This window comes from Rutidosis leptorrhynchoides, chromosome 1 (assembly GCF_046630445.1).
Source record: "Rutidosis leptorrhynchoides isolate AG116_Rl617_1_P2 chromosome 1, CSIRO_AGI_Rlap_v1, whole genome shotgun sequence".
Taxonomy (NCBI): Eukaryota; Viridiplantae; Streptophyta; class Magnoliopsida; order Asterales; family Asteraceae; genus Rutidosis; species Rutidosis leptorrhynchoides.
Genome location: NC_092333.1, coordinates 688,259,866 through 688,284,269, shown reverse-complemented (window position 1 = coordinate 688,284,269; position 24,404 = coordinate 688,259,866). Strand labels below are relative to the sequence as shown.

General features: G+C 38.4%; 1 protein-coding gene across 1 annotated transcript in view; it reads right to left on the bottom strand.

Moving 5' to 3' along the window:
• Positions 1–23,422, bottom strand: part of LOC139852489 (putative pentatricopeptide repeat-containing protein At3g15200) — a 47,719-nt gene extending 24,297 nt beyond the window's left edge. Inside the window, 3 exon segments of the mRNA XM_071841792.1 lie at positions 22,695–22,906; positions 23,010–23,086; positions 23,297–23,422. Of these exon segments, the coding sequence (XP_071697893.1) occupies positions 22,695–22,906; positions 23,010–23,086; positions 23,297–23,422 (415 nt within the window).
• Positions 23,423–24,404: the final 982 nt, after the last annotated feature.

Genomic DNA, 24,404 nt, shown 5'->3' with positions numbered 1-24,404 from the left:
GATCTAGCTTCAATGGATCCTTGGATGGCTCAAAGTTCTTGAAGCAAAATCATGACACGAAAACAAGTTCAAGTAAGATCATCACTTGAAATAAGATTGTTATAGTTATAGAAATTGAACCAAAGTTTGAATATGATTATTACCTTGTATTAGAATGGTAACCTACTGTAAGAAACAAAGATTTCTTGAGGTTGGATGATCACCTTACAAGATTGGAAGTGAGCTAGCAAACTTGAAAGTATTCTTGATTTTATGAAACTAGAACTTTTGGAATTTATGAAGAACACTTAGAACTTGAAGATAGAACTTGAGAGAGTTCAATTAGATGAATAAAATTGAAGAATGAAAGTGTTTGTAGGTGTTTTTGGTCGTTGGTGTATGGATTAGATATAAAGGATATGTAATTTTGTTTTCATGTAAATAAGTCATGAATGATTACTCATATTTTTGTAATCTTATGAGATATTTCATGCTAGTTGCCAAATGATGGTTCCCACATGTGTTAGGTGACTCACATGGGCTGCTAAGAGCTGATCATTGGAGTGTATATACCAATAGTACATACATCTAAAAGCTGTGTATTGTACGAGTACGAATACGGGTGCATACGAGTAGAATTGTTGATGAAACTGAACGAGAATGTAATTGTAAGCATTTTTGTTAAGTAGAAGTATTTTGATAAGTGTATTGAAGTCTTTCAAAAGTGTATAAATACATATTAAAACACTACATGTATATACATTTTAACTGAGTCGTTAAGTCATCGTTAGTCGTTACATGTAAGTGTTGTTTTGAAACCTTTAGGTTAACGATCTTGTTAAATGTTGTTAACCCAATGTTTATAATATCAAAAGAGATTTTAAATTATTATATTATCATGATATTATGATGTACGAATATCTCTTAATATGATATATATACATTAAATGTCGTTACAACGATAAACGTTACATATATGTCTCGTTTCAAAATCATTAAGTTAGTAGTCTTGTTTTTACATATGTAGTTCATTGTTAATATAATTAATGATATGTTTACTTATCATAATATCATGTTAACTATATATATAACCATATATATGTCATCATATAGTTTTTTTACAAGTTTTAACGTTCGTGAATCACCGGTCAACTTGGGTGGTCAATTGTCTATATGAAACCTATTTCAATTAATCAAGTCTTAACAAGTTTGATTGCTTAACATGTTGGAAACATTTAATCATGTAAACATCAATCTCAATTAATATATATAAACATGGAAAAGTTCGGGTCACTACAGTTTGTATTCGAAATCACAGGTCATAGGTCAAACTTTAGTGAAACTTATGAAGTTAATCATTTTCCATCATGTAAACAACCTTAAATGATTATTTTTCTAAAAATACTTATACTTTGAGTTAAATCATGAAATTTTTTTGTGTTATCATATTCATAGTAAAAATCATTTTTCCAGAAAATAAACCTCCAATTCAAAGTTTAAGATGGTTTTTAATTATACAACCCAAAACAGCCCCCGGCTGCACTCCGACGTCATAAAAACAGTTTTTAAGGTGTTCTTTGAAAAACCAAGTTATACCTTGTTAAATTAGCATATTTTTAAGTTATATTACAGGTCTTGAAGTATTTTAAAAGTTAAGTTAGAAGGATCTATTTAGTTTGCGAACAAGTTTGAAATCATTCAAACTATGTTCTAGTTTATAAACTCTTATATATATAGCTATAAATATATGAATTGAAAAAGAGTTGAAGTAGAGTTTTTACCTCAAGTTTAAAATGTAAAGTTGCTGGAAAGAAGTAGTAAAATAAAAGTTGAGAGAGTTCTTGTAAGTGTGTGTGAAAATTGGAAGTAAAATTTGGAAAATGAATGTGTAAAAATGAGTTAGAAATGGTGCTTATTTATAGGCTTGAAAATTTGGTTTTTAGTGAAAATATCTAAGATAAGTTAAAATTTATTATGTCATGAATGACATATTATTCCAATAATTGAAGATTTCTATTGGTATATACCAATAGTAAATACTTCTAGAAGCTGTGTATAGTACCCTAGATATACGTATAGGATTATTGAGGAAACGGAACGAGAATTCAAATATAACTATCTTTTGTAAATATACTTATATTGTTTTATGTATAAAAGCCCTTTAAAAATGATTAAATACATTACTTATACGATATATGTATAAACATTATAAATCATCAGTATTTATGTCAAATAACGTTACGTATGGTTATTGTTTTGAAAACTTAAGTTAGTAGTTTCAAAATATACTTATGACTTTTTGTTATTAATACAAAATGAGATATTAAAACATCCTTAGATCATGTTAAATATGTATGTATAATTATCATATATTGTATAGTTCGTAATATCATCGGTCAAACTAGACGGTCAAACGTTGTGTAAAACTCTTTTCAAAAACATAAATCTTAACAATTTGGATTGCTTATCATGTTGGTAAGGTTTAATTTATATAAATATTAATCTTATAAGTATAGAACGATCGAAAAAGTGCGGGTCATTACAACACCGCCAAGAGCAAACTCACCAGTCACAACCACGCGGCTGGACTTTTCGTCAGTGGATCCAAGGGTCATCTTGGCAGGCACTAGCGGTGGAACAACGGGGCCGCATGTGGTTTGCTGCGGCCAGGTACCTATTTACAGTACCACTGTTTCAATACCTCTGCATACGCAGAGCATTCAGCAGAATTCGTCATTTACACCGTTGCAACCTTGGCAACCACCGCTCCCAGTTTCACAATTTTTAACTCCTGCGGATGCGCAGGCGTTACTTAATAGTTGGGGGTTTGGTGTCATCCCAGATGCAAACTCTCATTGGGCGCCGATAACAGCACAGCAGCAAAGCACAGCGCATACAGTTGGGCTTTTAAGTGTGTATCCTCAAGTTTCGCAGATATCTACGCCACAGGTTTCGCTTCCTTTACAACCACCTGTGTACTCTGCGTCTTCAAGTCATCCCTCTTTTCCAACGCAGCAGCCTTGGTTATATCCGCAGACACAGGGTCAACCTTGGCAAAATGTTCAAGGGCAGGCAAATCTTGCAAGTCAATTCATGCAGGCCGCACCTCCTGATATGGTTCACTTATTTTCACAACCTGACTTTGTTCAGGACATGATGAAGCGTTTCTTTGCGGGCTTGAAAGGGGATCCTGTTAAACCACCCTTCGAGCTACCGACTACCTTTGACAAGTTTCCTCCGCATATAACCGCATACCCGTTTCCATCAGCACCAAAGATACCTAGCACGTTGGGTACTTACAATGGCCTGACCGATCCAGATGATTTTTTACAGCGTTTCGAAGGCGCAATGCGCACTCAAGGCTGGGTGGATCCGGTTGCGTGTCAGATATTTCCTATGACACTACAGGGTATTGCTCGTGATGTAGTGACCCGAACTTTTCCATGTTTATATATATATCAAATGAAATTGTTATTTACATGATTAAGTGTCTCCAACATGTTAAGCAATCAAACTTGTTAAGACTTGATTAATTGAAATATGTTTCATATAGACAATTGACCACCCAAGTTGACCGGTGATTCACGAACGTTAAAACTTGTAAAAACTATATGATGACATATATATGGATATATATATATTTAACATGATACTATGATAAGTAAACATATCATTAAGTATATTAACAATGAACTACATATGTAAAAACAAGACTACTAACTTAATGATTTTCAAACGAGACATATATGTAACGATTATCATTGTAAAGACATTTAATGGATATATATCATATTAAGAGATATTCATACATGATAATATCATGATAATATAATAATTTAAAATCTCATTTGATATTATAAACATTGGGTTAACAACATTTAACAAGATCGTTAACCTAAAGGTTTCAAAACAACACTTACATGTAACGACTAACGATGACTTAACGACTCAGTTAAAATGTATATACATGTAGTGTTTTAATATGTATTTATACACTTTTGAAAGACTTCAATACACTTATCAAAATACTTCTACTTAACAAAAATGCTTACAATTACATCCTCGTTCAGTTTCATCAACAATTCTACTCGTATGCACCCGTATTCTTACTCGTACAATACACAGCTTTTAGATGTATGTACTATTGGTATATACACTCCAATGATCAGCTCTTAGCAGCCCATGTGAGTCACCTAACACATGTGGGAACCATCATTTGGCAACTAGCATGAAATATCTCATAAAATTACAAAAATATGAGTAATCATTCGTGACTTATTTACATGAAAACAAAATTACATATCCTTTATATCTAATCCATACACCAACGACCAAAAACACCTACAAACACTTTCATTCTTCAATTTTCTTCATCTAATTGATCTCTCTCAAGTTCTATCTTCAAGTTCTATGTGTTCTTCATATATTCTACAAGTTCTAGTTACATAAAATCAAGAATACTTTCAAGTTTGCTAGCTCACTTCCAATCTTGTAAGGTGATCATCCAACCTCAAGAAATCTTTGTTTCTTACAGTAGGTTATCATTCTAATACAAGGTAATAATCATATTCAAACTTTGGTTCAATTTCTATAACTATAACAATCTTATTTCAAGTGATGATCTTACTTGAACTTGTTTTCGTGTCATGATTCTGCTTGAAGAACTTCGAGCCATCCAAGGATCCGTTGAAGCTAGATCCATTTTTCTCTTTTCCAGTAGGTTTATCCAAGGAACTTAAGGTAGTAATTATGTTCATAACATCATTCGATTCATACATATAAAGCTATCTTATTCGAAGGTTTAAACTTGTAATCACTAGAACATAGTTTAGTTAATTCTAAACTTGTTCACAAACAAAAGTTAATCCTTCTAACTTGACTTTTAAAATCAACTAAACACATGTTCTATATCTATATGATATGCTAACTTAATGATTTAAAACCTGGAAACACGAAAAACACCGTAAAACCGGATTTACGCCGTCGTAGTAACACCTCGGGCTGTTTTGGGTTAGTTAATTAAATACTATGATAAACTTTGATTTAAAAGTTGTTATTCTGAGAAAATGATTTTTATTATGAACATGAAACTATATCCAAAAATTATGGTTAAACTCAAAGTGGAAGTATGTTTTCTAAAATGGTCATCTAGACGTCGTTCTTTCGACTGAAATGACTACCTTTACAAAAACGACTTGTAACTTATTTTTACGACTATAAACCTATACTTTTTCTGTTTATATTCATAAAATAGAGTTCAATATGAAACCATAGCAATTTGATTCACTCAAAACAGATTTAAAATGAAGAAGTTATGGGTAAAACAAGATTGGATAATTTTTCTCATTTTAGCTACGTAAAAATTGGTAACAAATCTATTCCAACCATAACTTAATCAACTTGTATTGTATATTATGTAATCTTGAGATACCATAGACACGTATACAATGTTTCGACCTATCATGTCGACACATCTATATATATTTCGGAACAACCATAGACACTCTATATGTGAATGTTGGAGTTAGCTATACAGGGTTGAGGTTGATTCCAAAATATATATAGTTTGAGTTGTGATCAACACTGAGATACGTATACACTGGGTCGTGGATTGATTCAAGATAATATTTATCGATTTATTTCTGTACATCTAACTGTGGACAACTAGTTGTAGGTTACTAACGAGGACAGCTGACTTAATAAACTTAAAACATCAAAATATATTAAAAGTGTTGTAAATATATTTTGAACATACTTTGATATATATGTATATATTGTTATAGGTTCGTGAATCAACCAGTGGCCAAGTCTTACTTCCCGACGAAGTAAAAATCTGTGAAAGTGAGTTATAGTCCCACTTTAAAAATCTAATATTTTTGGGATGAGAATACATGCACGTTTTATAAATGATTTACAAAATAGACACAAGTACGTGAAACTACATTCTATGGTTGAATTATCGAAATCGAATATGCCCCTTTTTATTAAGTCTGGTAATCTAAGAATTAGGGAACAGACACCCTAATTGACGCGAATCCTAAAGATAGATCTATTGGGCCTAACAAACCCCATCCAAAGTACCGGATGCTTTAGTACTTCGAAATTTATATCATATCCGAAGGGTGTCCCGGAATGATGGGGATATTCTTATATATGCATCTTGTTAATGTCGGTTACCAGGTGTTCACCATATGAATGATTTTTATCTCTATGTATGGGATGTGTATTGAAATATGAAATCTTGTGGTCTATTATTATGATTTGATATATATAGGTTAAACCTATAACTCACCAACATTTTTGTTGACGTTTTAAGCATGTTTATTCTCAGGTGATTATTAAGAGCTTCCGCTGTCGCATACTTAAATAAGGACGAGATTTGGAGTCCATGCTTGTATGATATTGTGTAAAAACCGCATTCAAGAAACTTATTTTGTTGTAACATATTTGTATTGTAAATCATTATGTAATGGTCGTGTGTAAACAGGATATTTTAGATTATCATTATTTGATAATCTACGTAAAGCTTTTTAAACCTTTATTGATGAAATAAAGGTTATGGTTTGTTTTAAAATGAATGCAGTCTTTGAAAAACGTCTCATATAGAGGTCAAAACCTCGCAACGAAATCAATTAATATGGAACGTTTTTAATCAATAAGAACGGGACATTTCAGTTGGTATCAGAGCGTTGGTCTTAGAGAACCAGAATTTTGCATTAGTGTGTCTTATCGGGTTTGTTAGGATGCATTAGTGAGTCTGGACTTCGACCGTGTTTACTTGAAAAATGATTGCTTAACAAATTTTGTTGGAAACTATATATTTTTAACATGTGAATATTATGTGATATATTAATCTCTTAACGCGTTTGATATTATGTGATAGATGTCTACCTCTAGAACAAGTCCCATTGACTCACCTAATAATAATGAAGAGTCAAATGTAAACTGGAATGATTCGTGGACTGATTCACAAGTTCCCGAAGAGGAACCGGAAGAAGAGTCGGAACCGGAAGAAGAATCGGAACCGGAAGAAGAATCGGAACTGGATGAAGAAATAGAACCGGTGGGGGAAATAATAAAACGGTTAAGTAAAAGAAAATCCTCAACCAACCGACCAAGGTTAATTATGGTCAATGGTGTTTCCGCCAAGGAAGCAAAATATTGGGAGGATTACCAATTCTCCGATGAATCGGATTCCGACGAGAATTCCGATGATGTTATAGAAATTACCCCAACTGAATTTAAAAAGGCAAAAGAAAATAATAAGGGAAAGGGCATAAAAATAAAGAAATCTAATTCCAACCCCGATGAACTTTATATGTATCGTCAACCCCCGAAGTCTTTAAGTTGTAACAATGACCCGGGAACCTCTAAACCACCAGGTTTTTCTAAACCAATGTGGAAAACGACGGATTGTATTAGGGGAACATCATATATCCCTAGAAACTTGGCAAAACGAACCAAAACCGAAGAAGAAGAAACAAGCGAGTCGGAATAAGATAGTTGTATTCGTGTGGTGTAATATATGTAATATAATGTGCTTATGCTTTATGATATATGTAAAAATTGCTTGTATTAATAAGTATTTTTTTTTTATGAATCTAACTCTTGTCTATTTTACAGTATAAAAACACAAAATGGATAGACAACCAAATATTTTAAGAGACCTACCCGGAGACATGATTGATGAAATCTTGTCTAGAGTCGGTCAGAATTCTTCGGCACAACTATTTAAGGCGAGATCAGTTTGTAAGACATTCGAAGAACGTTCCAAGAATGCCTTGGTTTATAAAAGGCTTTCGTTCGAAAGATGGGGGATATCACATTGGGAAATCTATAAGTTACGATGTGTTTACTTTGACGCATATATTGCGGGGAACCCAAATGCTATTTTACGCAATGGGTTAAGAAATTATTTTGACTCAATATATCCGAATATTGGACTTCGTGATTTAGAAAAAGCGGCTAACATGCAACATAAAGAAGCATGTTATGCTTACGGATTAGTAATGTTTTTCTTCTCACCAAAGTGAGAACAAGAACATCGGGCTACAACTATTAAACAAAACGTTTCCACAAGTGACGGAGTCGGTAATTGGGGTAAAAAATGAGGTTTTTAGATTGTTACGGGACTGTTGGACATTACGTAACCCTCGTCCCTTTGACGACGTTACAACACACTGTCTTATCAACGGCCATAACGGTTATGTTCCACAAGACCAAGGATGGGAAGTAATCCTAGTAAAACCAGAATGCATGACTTGTTTCTGGACGTATGAATTACGTGTCTTTATTGCCTTTGCTGAACGACTTGTGTACTAGCTAGAATTATCTTCACAACCATCTTGTATCAAATTTATTGTGTGCTATATTTCATGCTATATGTAAAATAAGCGGTATTGTAAGTTTGTGAAATATTGTGTAAAAGTTTGAACGCGAAATATTATTATAATCAGTTTTTCATATAGAATTGTAGTAGTTGAATTGTATATTAGCTACTAAGTATGAACTTAACGGGTAGGTACTACCCGAATTTAAACTTATAAAACGCTAATATGAAGAAAAAGCTTTTATAAATGAGTTCATATTATGCTACGAAATACTATTAACTACTCTTAATATTCTGTGTGATTAACTTGTTCCATTTGACTATTTTGAAGGAAATGGCACCGACTACTCGACACACCGTGAATATGAATGAAGAGGAATTCCGTACTTTTCTAGCTTCAAACATAGCCGCAGTACAGGCTGCGCTACATACCAACAATAACATTGGATCTAGCAGTACAGGAAATCGTGTAGGATGTACCTACAAAGAATTCACTGCCTGCAAACCTTTGGAATTTGATGGAACCGAAGGACCGATCGGATTGAAACGGTGGACCGAGAAGGTCGAATCAGTGTTTGCCATAAGTAAGTGTACTGAAGAGGACAAAGTGAAGTACGCTACGCATACCTTCACAGGTTCTGCGTTAACATGGTGGAATACCTATCTAGAGCAAGTGGGACAAGATGATGCGTACGCACTACCGTGGTCAGCATTCAAGCACTTGATGAACGAGAAGTACCGTCCCAGAACCGAGGTCAATAAGCTCAAGACAGAACTTAGAGGGTTACGAACCCAAGGATTTGATATTACCACGTACGAAAGACGATTCACAGAATTGTGCCTATTGTGTCCGGGAGCATTCGAAGATGAGGAAGAGAAGATCGACGCGTTTGTGAAAGGATTACCGGAACGAATCCAAGAAGATATAAGTTCACACGAGCCCGCCTCCATACAACAGGCATGTAGAATGGCTCACAAACTAGTGAACCAGATTGAAGAAAGAATTAAAGAACAGACTGCTGAAGAGGCCAATGTGAAGCAAGTCAAAAGAAAGTGGGAGGAAAACGGTGATAAGAATCACCAATACAACAACAACAGCAATTACAACAATAATCGCAACAATTATCCCAACAATCGCAACATCAATCGCAACTACAACAAACGGCCCAACAACAACAACAACAGCAACTACAACAATCATCCCAACAACAATAATAACCGCAACAACAACAACAATCAGAAGCAGCTATGCCAAAGGTGTGAAAAGTATCACTCGGGGTTCTGCACCAAATTTTGCAACAAGTGTAAAAGAAATGGTCATAGCGCGGCGAAGTGTGAGGTCTATGGACCAGGGGTTAATAGAACGAAAGGAACAAATGGTGTCGGAACGAGTAATGGCGGAGCAAGTAGTGTCGGAGCAAGTTATGCCAATGTAGTTTGTTATAAATGTGGAAAACCGGGCCACATTATTAGAAATTGCCCGAACCAGGAGAACACGAATGGACAAGGCCGCGGAAGAGTTTTCAATATTAATGCGGCAGAGGCACAGGAAGACCCGGAGCTTGTTACGGGTACGTTTCTTATTGACAATAAATCTGCTTACGTTTTATTTGATTCGGGTGCGGATAGAAGCTATATGAGTAGAGATTTTTGTGCTAAATTAAGTTGTCCATTGACACCTTTGGATAGTAAATTTTTACTCGAATTAGCAAATGGTAAATTAATTTCAGCAGATAATATATGTCGGAATCGAGAAATTAAACTGGTTAGCGAAACATTTAAGATTGATTTGATACCAATAGAGTTAGGGAGTTTTGATGTGATAATCGGTATGGACTGTTTGAAAGAAGTGAAAGCAGAGATCGTTTGTTACAAAAATGCAATTCGCATTATACGAGAAAAAGGAAAACCCTTAATGGTGTACGGAGAAAAGGGCAACACGAAGCTACATCTTATTAGTAATTTGAAGGCACAAAAACTAATAAGAAAAGGTTGCTATGCTGTTCTAGCACACGTCGAGAAAGTACAAACTGAAGAAAAGAGCATCAATGATGTTTCCATTGCAAAAGAATTTCCCGATGTATTTCCGAAAGAATTACCGGGATTACCCCCACATCGATCCGTTGAATTTCAAATAGATCTTGTACCAGGAGCTGCACCAATAGCTCGTGCTCCTTACAGACTCGCACCCAGTGAGATGAAAGAACTGCAAAGCCAATTACAAGAACTTTTAGAGCGTGGTTTCATTCGACCAAGCACATCACCGTGGGGAGCTCCTGTTTTGTTTGTCAAGAAGAAAGATGGTACATTCAGGTTGTGTATCGACTACCGAGAGTTGAACAAACTTACCATCAAGAACCACTACCCACTACCGAGAATCGATGACTTATTTGATCAACTGCAAGGCTCGTCTGTTTATTCAAAGATTGACTTACGTTCCGGGTATCATCAAATGCGGGTGAAAGAAGATGATATTCCAAAGACTGCTTTCAGAACACGTTACGGTCATTACGAGTTTATGGTCATGCCGTTTGGTTTAACTAATGCACCAGCTGTGTTCATGGACCTTATGAACCGAGTGTGTGGACCATACCTTGACAAGTTTGTCATTGTTTTCATTGATGACATACTTATTTACTCAAAGAATGACCAAGAACACGGTGAACATTTGAGAAAGGTGTTAGAAGTATTGAGGAAGGAAGAATTGTACGCTAAGTTTTCAAAGTGTGCATTTTGGTTGGAAGAAGTTCAATTCCTCGGTCACATAGTGAACAAAGAAGGTATTAAGGTGGATCCGGAAAAGATAGAAACTGTTGAAAAGTGGGAAACCCCGAAAACTTCGAAACACATACGTCAGTTCTTAGGACTAGCTGGTTACTACAGAAGGTTCATCCAAGACTTTTCCAGAATAGCAAAACCCTTGACTGCATTAACGCATAAAGGGAAGAAATTTGAATGGAAGGATGAACAAGAGAAGGCGTTTCAATTACTGAAGAAAAAGCTAACTACGGCACCTATATTGTCATTGCCTGAAGGGAATGATGATTTTGTGATTTATTGTGACGCATCAAAGCAAGGTCTCGGTTGTGTATTAATGCAACGGATGAAGGTGATTGCTTATGCGTCTAGACAATTGAAGATTCACGAACAAAATTATACGACGCATGATTTGGAATTAGGCGCGGTTGTTTTTGCATTAAAGACTTGGAGACACTACTTATATGGGGTCAAAAGTATTATATATACCGACCACAAAAGTCTTCAACACATATTTAATCAGAAACAACTAAATATGAGGCAGCGTAGGTGGATTGAATTGTTGAATGATTACGACTTTGAGATTCGTTACCACCCGGGAAAGGCAAATGTGGTAGCCGACGCCTTGAGCAGAAAGGACAGAGAACCCATTCGAGTAAAATCTATGAATATAATGATTCACACTAACCTTACTACTCAAATAAAGGAGGCGCAACAAGGAGTTTTAAAAGAGGGAAATTTAAAGGATGAAATACCCAAAGGATCGGAGAAGCATCTTAATATTCGGGAAGACGGAACCCGGTATAGGGCTGAAAGAATTTGGGTACCAAAATTTGGAGATATGAGAGAAATGGTACTTAGAGAAGCCCATAAAACCAGATACTCAATACATCCTAGAACGGGGAAGATGTACAAGGATCTCAAGAAACATTTTTGGTGGCCGGGTATGAAAGCCGATGTTGCTAAATACGTAGGAGAATGTTTGACGTGTTCTAAGGTCAAAGCTGAGCATCAGAAACCATCAGGTCTACTTCAACAACCCGAAATCCCGGAATGGAAATGGGAAAACATTACCATGGATTTCATCACTAAATTGCCAAGGACTGCAAGTGGTTTTGATACTATTTGGGTAATAGTTGATCGTCTCACCAAATCAGCACACTTCCTGCCAATAAGAGAAGATGACAAGATGGAGAAGTTAGCACGACTGTATTTGAAGGAAGTCATCTCCAGACATGGAATACCAATCTCTATTATCTCTGATAGGGATGGCAGATTTATTTCAAGATTCTGGCAGACATTACAGCAAGCATTAGGAACTCGTCTAGACATGAGTACTGCCTATCATCCACAAACTGATGGGCAGAGTGAAAGGACGATACAAACGCTTGAAGACATGCTACGAGCATGTGTTATTGATTTCGGAAACAGTTGGGATCGACATCTACCGTTAGCAGAATTTTCCTACAACAACAGCTACCATTCAAGCATTGAGATGGCGCCGTTTGAAGCACTTTATGGTAGAAAGTGCAGGTCTCCGATTTGTTGGAGTGAAGTGGGGGATAGACAGATTCCGGGTCCGGAGATAATACAAGAAACTACCGAGAAAATCATCCAAATTCAACAAAGATTGAAAACCGCCCAGAGTCGACAAAAGAGCTACGCGGACAGTAAAAGAAAAGATATAGAGTTTGAAATTGGAGAAATGGTCATGCTTAAGGTTTCACCTTGGAAAGGCGTTGTTCGATTTGGTAAACGGGGGAAACTAAATCCAAGGTACATTGGACCATTCAAGATTATAGATCGTGTCGGACCAGTAGCTTACCAACTGGAGCTACCTCAACAACTCGCGGCTGTACATAACACTTTCCACGTCTCAAATTTGAAGAAATGTTTTGCTAAAGAAGATCTCACTATTCCGTTGGACGAAATCCAAATCAATGAAAAACTTCAATTCATTGAAGAACCCGTCGAAATAATGGATCGTGAGGTTAAGAGACTTAAACAAAACAAGATACCGATTATTAAGGTTCGATGGAATGCTCGTAGAGGACCCGAGTTCACCTGTGAGCGTGAAGATCAGATGAAGAAGAAATACCCGCATTTATTTCCAGAAGATACGTCAACACCTCCAACTGCTTAAAATTTCGGGACGAAATTTATTTAACGGGTAGGTACTGTAGTGACCCGAACTTTTCCATGTTTATATATATATCAAATGAAATTGTTATTTACATGATTAAGTGTCTCCAACATGTTAAGCAATCAAACTTGTTAAGACTTGATTAATTGAAATATGTTTCATATAGACAATTGACCACCCAAGTTGACCGGTGATTCACGAACGTTAAAACTTGTAAAAACTATATGATGACATATATATGGATATATATATATATATATATATTTAACATGATACTATGATAAGTAAACATATCATTAAGTATATTAACAATGAACTACATATGTAAAAACAAGACTACTAACTTAATGATTTTTAAACGAGACATATATGTAACGATTATCGTTGTAAAGACATTTAATGGATATATATCATATTAAGAGATATTCATACATGATAATATCATGATAATATAATAATTTAAAATCTCATTTGATATTATAAACATTGGGTTAACAACATTTAACAAGATCGTTAACCTAAAGGGTTCAAAACAACACTTACATGTAACGACTAACGATGACTTAACGACTAACGATGACTTAACGACTCAGTTAAAATGTATATACATGTAGTGTTTTAATATGTATTTATACACTTTTGAAAGACTTCAATACACTTATCAAAATACTTCTACTTAACAAAAATGCTTACAATTACATCCTCGTATAGTTTCATCAACAATTCTACTCGTATGCACCCGTATTCGTACTCGTACAATACACAGCTTTTAGATGTATGTACTATTGGTATATACACTCCAATGATCAGCTCTTAGCAGCCCATGTGAGTCACCTAAAACATGTGGGAACCATCATTTGGCAACTAGCATGAAATATCTCATAAAATTACAAAAATATGAGTAATCATTCATGACTTATTTACATGAAAACAAAATTACATATCCTTTATATCTAATCCATACACCAACGACCAAAAACACCTACAAACACTTTCATTCTTCAATTTTCTTCATCTAATTGATCTCTCTCAAGTTCTATCTTCAAGTTCTAAGTGTTCTTCATATATTCTACAAGTTCTAGTTACATAAAATCAAGAATACTTTCAAGTTTGCTAGCTCACTTCCAATCTTGTAAGGTGATCATCCAACCTCAAGAAATCTTTGTTTCTTACAGTAGGTTATCATTCTAATACAAGGTAATAATCATATTCAAACTTTGGTTCAATTTCTATAACTATAACAATCTTATTTCAAGTGATGATCTTACTTGAACTTGTTTTCGTGTCATGATTCTGCTTGAAGAACTTCGAGCCATCCAAGGATCCGTTGAAGCTAGATCCATTTTTCTCTTTTCCATTAGGTTTATCCAAGGAACTTAAGGTAGTAATTATGTTCATAACATCATTCGATTCATACATATAAAGCTATCTTATTCGAAGGTTTAAACTTGTAATCACTAGAACATAGTTTAGTTAATTCTAAACTTGTTCACAAACAAAAGTTAATCCTTCTAACTTGACTTTTAAAATCAACTAAACACATGTTCTATATCTATATGATATGCTAACTTAATGATTTAAAACCTGGAAACACGAAAAATACCGTAAAACCGGATTTACGCCGTCGTAGTAACACATCGGGCTGTTTTGGGTTAGTTAATTAAAAACTATGATAAACTTTGATTTAAAAGTTGTTATTCTGAGAAAATGATTTTTATTATGAACATGAAACTATATCCAAAAATTATGGTTAAACTCAAAGTGGAAGTATGTTTTCTAAAATGGTCATCTAGACGTCGTTCTTTCGACTGAAATGACTACCTTTACAAAAACGACTTGTAACTTATTTTTACGACTATAAACCTATACTTTTTCTGTTTATATTATAAAATAGAGTTCAATATGAAACCATAGCAATTTGATTCACTCAAAACAGATTTAAAATGAAGAAGTTATGGGTAAAACAAGATTGGATAATTTTTCTCATTTTAGCTACGTAAAAATTGGTAACAAATCTATTCCAACCATAACTCAATCAACTTGTATTGTATATTATGTAATCTTGAGATACCATAGACACGTATACAATGTTTCGACCTATCATGTCGACACATCTATATATATTTCGGAACAACCATAGACACTCTATATGTGAATGTTGGAGTTAGCTATACAGGGTTGAGGTTGATTCCAAAATATATATAGTTTGAGTTGTGATCAACACTGAGATACGTATACACTGGGTCGTGGATTGATTCAAGATAATATTTATCGATTTATTTCTGTACATCTAACTGTGGACAACTAGTTGTAGGTTACTAACGAGGACAGCTGACTTAATAAACTTAAAACATCAAAATATATTAAAAGTGTTGTAAATATATTTTGAACATACTTTGATATATATGTATATATTGTTATAGGTTCGTGAATCAACCAGTGGCCAAGTCTTACTTCCCGACGAAGTAAAAATCTGTGAAAGTGAGTTATAGTCCCACTTTAAAAATCTAATATTTTTGGGATGAGAATACATGCAGGTTTTATAAATGATTTACAAAATAGACACAAGTACGTGAAACTACATTCTATGGTTGAATTATCGAAATCGAATATGCCCCTTTTTATTAAGTCTGGTAATCTAAGAATTAAGGAACAGACACCCTAATTGACGCGAATCCTAAAGATAGATCTATTGGGCCTAACAAACCCCATCCAAAGTACCGGATGCTTTAGTACTTCGAAATTTATATCATATCCGAAGGGTGTCCCTGAATGATGGGGATATTCTTATATATGCATCTTGTTAATGTCGGTTACCAGGTGTTCACCATATGAATGATTTTTATCTCTATGTATGGGATGTGTATTGAAATATGAAATCTTGTGGTCTATTATTATAATTTGATATATATAGGTTAAACCTATAACTCACCAACATTTTTGTTGACGTTTTAAGCATGTTTATTCTCAGGTGATTATTAAGAGCTTCCGCTGTCGCATACTTAAATAAGGACGAGATTTGGAGTCTATGCTTGTATGATATTGTGTAAAAACTGCATTCAAGAAACTTATTTTGTTGTAACATATTTGTATTGTAAATCATTATGTAATGGTCGTGTGTAAACAGGATATTTTAGATTATCATTATTTGATAATCTACGTAAAGCTTTTTAAACCTTTATTGATGAAATAAAGGTTATGGTTTGTTTTAAAATGAATGCAGTCTTTGAAAAACGTCTCATATAGAGGTCAAAACCTCGCAACGAAATCAATTAATATGGAACGTTTTTAATCAATAAGAACGGGACATTTCACGTGAGTGGTTTAATAAGTTGCCGGCGGGTAGTATTGCCGGGTTTATGGATCTGCGGACAAAGTTTTTACTGCAATATCAGAATCAGAGACCACGCAAGCGCACTCACATTGAATGCCATGACATCGTGCAGAAGTCCAAGGAATCTTTGGGCGAATTTCTCACAAGGTATACTAATGAGTGCCTGCGCATACCAGATCTTAAGCCAGAGCAGCAGATTTCAGGGCTCATACATGGTATAAATTCAGAGCGTCACCCGCCGCTGGTTAAGCGTTTACGCCATACGGTGCCAGCAACTTATGCTGAAGCACTTAAAGAATGCCATGATTATATGCGGAGTGGCGAAGATAACGATATTCCCACCGCTAGCTCGCGAAACAAAAGAAAAGATGATGATGATCGATCGCGTGATCAAAGTCGCGGAAGTAACTCTCGCGGACGATATCACAGCGGCGGTCCTATCAGGAGTGACAAGGGGAAGTCCACTGGCAATTATCAAAACAATAATCAGTGCGGCATCAATAATCAGAACTATGCGCTGCTCAAAAGTTTGTCCAAAACGCCCAAGGAAATTTTGGCAACGGAGCCAATATGCGCTACCTTCGCGGTTCCAACTCCGCTTACAGAATTTGGCAAGCAGGACAAAATAAAGTATTGTGAATTTCATGACGATTATGGTCACGACACCAATCGGTGTAAAAACTTGATGGAACGGGTTCTGGAAGCGCTTCGCGCGGGCAAATTGGATCATCTAAAACCACCTAAAAAGGATAAGGGAAAGGCCGCAGAAGAGGCTTCGAAGTCTAAGACTTTCGCGTGGCAGAAAGTTGACAAAGCGAAAAATGCTGACTTAACCATTAACATGGTTGACGCAGAGAAAATCAGCCAGCGGAGAAAGTACAATGATCACCAGGATTGGGAGCTTCTCCCAATCACTTTCCCTCCTGTAATGTCAATTGATACAATTAATGAGCCCATTATCATCAAGTGTCGCATCCCTAATTGCGGAATCCAGATTAAGCGCATGCATGTTGACACTGGCAGTGGTGTCGATATTATGTATGAGCATTGTTATCGTTTCCTTCCGGCAGAAGTAAAAGCCCAGTTACGCCAGCCTGATATTACGCTATCAGGGTTTTCCGGAGAAAACTCGTGGCCGCTAGGCCGGATAGAATTAAAGATAAAGCTTGCGGATGACAGGAACCCGCAGATGATCAGGCATGAATTGGTCGATTTTTATGTGGTTCGTTCAACTTCACGATATAACGCACTGCTAGGGAGAAACTTCATACGGCGTTTCAACATCATACCATCGGTAGTGCATGGTTTAATTAAGTTTCCCACAGTAGGAGGCGTTGCCACAGTTGCGTCACATCAAGCAACCGAGTTGTGTGGCTCTGTCGCGTCTGTAAGCGCTCCTAGCGTAGGAGAGCAACTTGCAAACTGTGCAGTAATAGCAAATCGCTTGCATCCGGATAAGCGAATTAAAATCGGCGCAGGCTTGTCAGCCGAAACGAAGGGCAAGTTGCATGGAATATTGTCAGCTAACGCAGATATTTTCGCATGGTGCGATTCAGACATGACCGGGGTTCCGTGGGATATTGCGGAACATAAGTTAAATGTTAATCCATCATTGACACCCGTTAGGCAAAAGAAGCGGCATATGGCTCTAGACCGCAGTGATTGGTTGTGCGCAGAGGTGGACAACCTTGTCAAAGCAAACATTCTGCGGGAAGTGCGTTATCAGACATGGGTTGCAAATCCTGTGTTGGTAAAAAAGGCTAACGGTAACTGGAGAATGTGCGTTGATTTCAAGGACATTAATAAGGCATGTTCTAAGGACAACTACCCTCTCCCGGAGATAGACTGGAAGGTAGAATCACTATCGGGATTTAGGTACAAGTGTTTTCTGGACGCATACAAGGGTTATCACCAAATCTTAATGGCTGCGGAAGATGAGGACAAGACTGCTTTTCATACACCGCAGGGTATTTATTGTTACACGAAGATGCCTTTCGGTTTAAAGAATGCTAGCGCGACCTATCAGCGTGTAATTGACGCAGCATTCAAGCACCAAATCGGTAGAAATCTTGAAGCGTACGTCGACGACTTGGTAATTAAAAGTAACACCGAAGAAGACATGCTCGCGGACATCCTGGAAACGTTTGCATCTCTGCGCAGGATCAACATGAAGCTTAACCCGCTTAAATGTAGTTTTAGGGAAGAGGAAGGCAAGTTTTTAGGTCATGTGGTGACAGCGCGGGGTATCAAGGCCAATCCCAAAAAGATTGAAGCCATTGATAATTTTCCATCTCCGAAGACAAAGAAAGATGTGCAGAGTCTAACTGGGAAGCTTGCGGCTATCACACGGTTTTTGTCGAAAGCCGCAGAACGACAGTTACCATTCTTCAATACTTTGAAAAATTGTTTGAAGAAAAATGACTTCGTATGGACTCAGGAAGCAGAATCAGCCTTTCAGGAGATGAAAAAGGTGCTTGCGGAATTACCAACACTTACTGTGCCAGTATCAGGAGAAACGCTAACGCTGTACCTCGCGGCATCGAAGGAAGCTGTCAGTTCAGTTCTCATCGCGGATCGCGAAAAGGTAATCCATTAATTTACATGCTTTATTTATTTCGCAGAAACTTAACGACTGAGGTTTTTCTCAGACGCAAATGCCGGTCTACTTCGTAAGCAAGACGCTGACATCAAGCGAAGTAAACTACTTACCGATAGAAAAGCTCGTATATGCGCTGGTCCATACGACGCGGCGTTTGTGCCGATATTTTCAAGCACATCCAATCGTGGTCCTAACGGATCAACCAATCAAACAGGTTGGTAAACGCCTACTTTGCGGCAATGACCGGGGTTACCGCATTGACTAACGCAATCATTTTTCTTTCAGGTGTTATACAAGCCTGAGATTTCTGGCCGAATGGCTAAGTAGGCAGTTGAATTAGGAGAACATGAAATAAATTTTTCTTCGCGCAGTGCGGTTAAGGGTCAAATACTTGCTGATTACCTAGCAGAATTACCTGTGGATGTCGAGGCATCAGTAGAACATCAGGATCCACCTGCACCAACTTTGTCACCATGGGAATTGTACACCGATGGTGCGTGCAGCGCATCTGGTGCAGGTGCGGGTGTAATTTTAACAGGCCCGGATGGCGAAGAGCATACATACGCACTGCGGTTTAATTTTGCTATTACGAACAACGAAGCAGAGTATGAGGCTTTGTTAGCAGGTATGCGTATTGCGCATAAGTTAAATGTTAAAATTTTTCACGCTTATGTGGATTCAAAGCTAGTATGCAGTCAAGTCAGCGGAGATTTCGAAGCGCATGATATAGCCATGCAGCAATATCTATCGCTTGTTCACAACCTCGCTGACCAGTTTGAAGCTTTTCAAATCTCCCACGTAATGCGGGGGCAAAATAAGAAAGCGGATGCGCTAAGCAAACTGGCTGCCTTGGCTTTTGATCATATGGGGAAGAAAGTTCTAATAGAAGAACTCAATGCGAAATCCATTGTTATGATGCCTTTAGTGGCACCAGTTGAGGAATCAAGCTCAACATGGATGACGCCCATCGTGGCTTTTCTGCGGGATGGCACTTCTCTTACGGATTCCGCTGATGCAAAGAAAGTCCGCGTTAAGGCACCGCTGTATGCCCTTGAGGGTGACGTCCTATATCGAAAGAATTATTTGGGACCGCACTTAAGGTGCATTGGCCCAAAAGAGGCGGAGGAAGTTGTACGCGAGGTGCATGAGGGTGCATGCGCACTCCATTCGGGGCACAGGTCCATTGTGTCAAAAATAATGCGGCTAGGATATTATTGGCCCACCATGTACGCGGATACTGCGCGCATAGTTAAGCAATGCGAATCATGCCAAATACATGCACCTATTAGCAGAGCACCTGCGCATCCAATGATACCAGTCACCTCACCATGGCCATTCTGCAAATGGGCAATCGACATAGTCGGACCATTCCCAAAAGGCCGAGGTAATTTTATCATTTATTTTCTAAACATGCTGCTCACATCAGTATCTTACGCACATTATGCACACGCAGGAAACATCAAATTCTTGATTGTTGCAATCGACTATTTCACAAAGTGGGTCGAAGCGAGACCGCTGGCAGCAATCTCAGGAAAAAGGGTGCGAAATTTTGTATGGGAAGACATCGTCTGTCGATTTGGTATACCAAACGAAATTGTTAGTGATAACGGTACGCAGTTCGCGGGTGACCCTTTTCGCAGCTGGTGCGCGGAGCTTAATATTAAGCAAACTTTTATATCTGTTGCGCATCCGCAGGCGAATGGCCAGTGCGAAGTCACAAACCAGGATATAGTAGCTGGAATCAAAGCTAGGTTGGGTCATGGTCGCGTTGGTTGGGTGGATGAACTACCGAAGGTTTTATGGGCGCATAGAACAACACCCAAAGCAAGCACTGGTGAGACCCCGTTCAGTTTAGTCTATGGATCAGAAGCTGTTGTACCCGCAGAAATTGGGGTACCAACGTTCCGCATACAAAATTTTGATGAGCAAAATAACTCTGAAGCTTTGCGGGAAAATCTGAATTTGCTGGAAGAGCGCTGACTCTCTGCGGCTGTCAACGAAGCAAATAACAAGCAAAAAATTGCAAAGTACTATAATCAGCGTGTGCGTTTGCGCTCTTACAAGTGCGGTGACTTGGTTTGGCATCAGAACGACGCAAGTCATGCGAAGGATACTGGGAAACTGGGCCCCCGTTGGGAAGGTCCATACAGGGTAGCGAAGGCAAACAATACCGGGGCGTACCATCTCGAGACATTAGATGGAAAACTTGTGAAACGCACTTGGCATGCGACGTTATTGAAAAAATGTTATATGTAGCTAGGTGGACCTGATCACTCCAGTTTATTGTAGCACATTATTTTTTCTATGTAATTTCCGTCCGTTTGGATGTGTCGCGGTTGTAATTGTGATTAATGCCAATTAAACATTTACTCGCGCATACTTTTGTTGTTTAAATATCTTTTTTGTATGCGGTTCCTGCCTACTTAAGGGGTGTCCTCTAGCCCCCGTGCGGCAGAAGCCTGTTTGGTTACAAGGCTAGACGCTAACGGCAGGCAAAGGGAATTGGTTTTCCCCTAGCCAAGCGCCACGCAGACTAGATGGCTGGAAAGTCGACTTAAAAAATTACAAGCATTGGTTTGCTTGTGCATAATTACTCTCGCATTGGTTTGCTTGAGGAACTCTTAAGCATAAAGACATTGGCTTGTTTTTAGTTGCGTTGCTTACCATACAGCTACCGTGCACCTCTAGTACATGACAAAGCAAAAACGCAGTAGCTTATGAGTCTAAATTGTTAAAGGTAAATTGTTAAAGTATTGGTTTATTTTACGCAGTACCATCCGCATAGGCATGAGTTTTGGTTAACTATGGGCATGGGCATGCGGTTCACCTTTTGTTTTGATTCGCGATATATAAACAAATAAACACACTACGCATGCATAACAGAAATATATATACATCAAATTAAGTTGTTACATAAGAGGTAATTGTTTGAAACGCCTGCCCAACACGGGACTTAGGGCTGCAAAAATACAAATACCTGCCTAAGCATAGGACTTACGGCGCAATCTAACACAAACTAATAATCCTCCTTCAAAAACCCATCGATCGCCATGTTCGGGTCCGCAGCAAATGCGTTGATTAGGGGGATAGAGATGGATTTGATGGCTTCTTCCGCCTCCATTAATGCCGCAGTCGTTCCCTCTTTTAGCTTCTTTTGAACGATGTCGGGGAACGGCGGTGTTAGACCGCAAGCTTGGATTACCTCCTGCACAGCCTTGTTGATTTCATGGTCCCTGACCGCATCAACGTAGGCATTGAACTTGTCGGACACATGCTCTGAGTCCATCACCTTTTGCGCAATGGTAGGGAGTGCGGTGCGCAGCTTCGCTAGATCCGCCTCTGCCAGTTCGCGGTTGGTTACCGCGTCATCCCTTTCCCTCGTCACTTTCTCAAGCTCTGACCGCAAACGCTCTGCATCCCCCTTCGCCTGCTTAACCGCACCAACCAGCTCGCGGCTCTTTTTTCTTTCCTCAATCAGCGCAGTTTTGGTTTCATTCGCGGTCGACTCAACCGCCTTGCACGCCTCCTCAGCAGCATCCCTATCCTTCTTGACCTGATCTACACCCGCCTGCAGTAGCCCTAACTCTACCTCTTTGGGCAGAGCTAGCTGGTATATACTGGAGGAGCGGCGGGCCTGATCCGCAAACATTCCGAAAAATACCAGGCCGTTTTGAATGAAGGCGTTGTGCGCCTGGTTGAACGGCAGAGCGGCCAGTTGCTCTCAGAATTCGGCCGGAAAGATTTGCTGCAGGAACGCAGACTGCTCTGCGGCATTTTCCACAGAAGACTGTGTGAGTTGGCTGAGGTTGGCAAGGTGGAAGCTACCTTATGGAGGAGTTGGTGTGGAATCGGAATCCACGTGTATCGCCTTATCCTTTGATGTGGTGGTAGCTTCGAGATCTGGGTTGACCCGCGGGGTGGACGGCTGCGTCTCCTCCACATGCTCTGCATATCAGTAAATAGTTATAACGTAAACTTTAGTATGCGGTATACGCGCAAGGAATGGACGCTTACCAGTAATGTGGGGAGGTAGTTCTGCGGAGCACGGCTCGATTGGAACAAAGTTATCGTTCCGCATGTCCTCCCTTTGTTTGGGAGTCATCTTCTTCTTCTTCTGCTGAGCTGCAGAAGTCTCAGCTGCTTTGCGTTTGTTGCCAGATGCCGCAGGCGATAGCTCCCGTTTTTGCTAGCTTTCTCTTGCTCTAGCTGTACGTTCACATCTTGTTTGCGGAAGGAGATTCCCGCAATCTCTTCCGCAGTCAGCACCTTCTTCATCCTCATTTCTGCAAAGATACACGCATGCGTTAGATAATATACATACAAAAACAGTTGTTAGTACGTGATTATACTATTCTTACCCTTTCCATCCGGTCCGACTATGGCTGGGCGCACATCCTCCCATGGCCAATGTGCGGATATCTTCCCTAGCCGCAGCATCACGTTCCCATATGATCGATGCACTAGCTGTGCGTTTGCACACTCCGCTAATAGTTTTCTTTCGTCCTCATTCAGGGTGGGGGTCTTGTTTACATCCTTCTCCACCTTCTCGAACTATATCAGCGTTTGCGAGAAGTTTGCACTCACCACAGTTTGGTCGATGAAAAAGAATGTCTCTTTCCAATTCCCCGCATTCGATTTTGGGGTCTTGGTGAAGTTTTGACGAGCGAAGAAGGTGAACCACGATTTGTGGTGGTTGGCTAGTCGGTATAAATGGCAAAACACCTTCACCAGGGGCACTTTGTTGAGTGCAACGCACCACATCTCGAACAAGACTATTTTCCCTATAGCGTAAGGGTGTAACTGACCTAATCTGACCTTAAAGTAATCTAGCACGCCCAGAAAGAAATCGGTGGGAGGAACCCTAAAGTTGCCATGCTTAAAAGCATGTTCGTAAATAGCCACCTTTTTCTCCGGTGGCTCGTGGGCTCGTTGATTGGACAAAGGGGGCACCGGATTGTACTTGGCTAAGGGGGGTACTGTTTCACTAAGTGATCTATGTGCTTCTGCTCTATAACAGACTCTACGCTATCTACATACGTCTCATTAGCTTTAGTCATTTTCTAGGAGTAATCGGATTAATACTAACCTTAAAATGGTGGCCGGAATGTTTGATTTTTGATCGGAATTCAAATTGGCAGCGTAACGAGGAAGCTTGAAGCAGGAAAGTGGAAATGAGCTGCAAAATGGGCTATTTATAGGGAAGATTGGGGGTCATGGGATGGAGTGGTGTGATCGTGGCTGTACACGTGTAACGCAATCAACT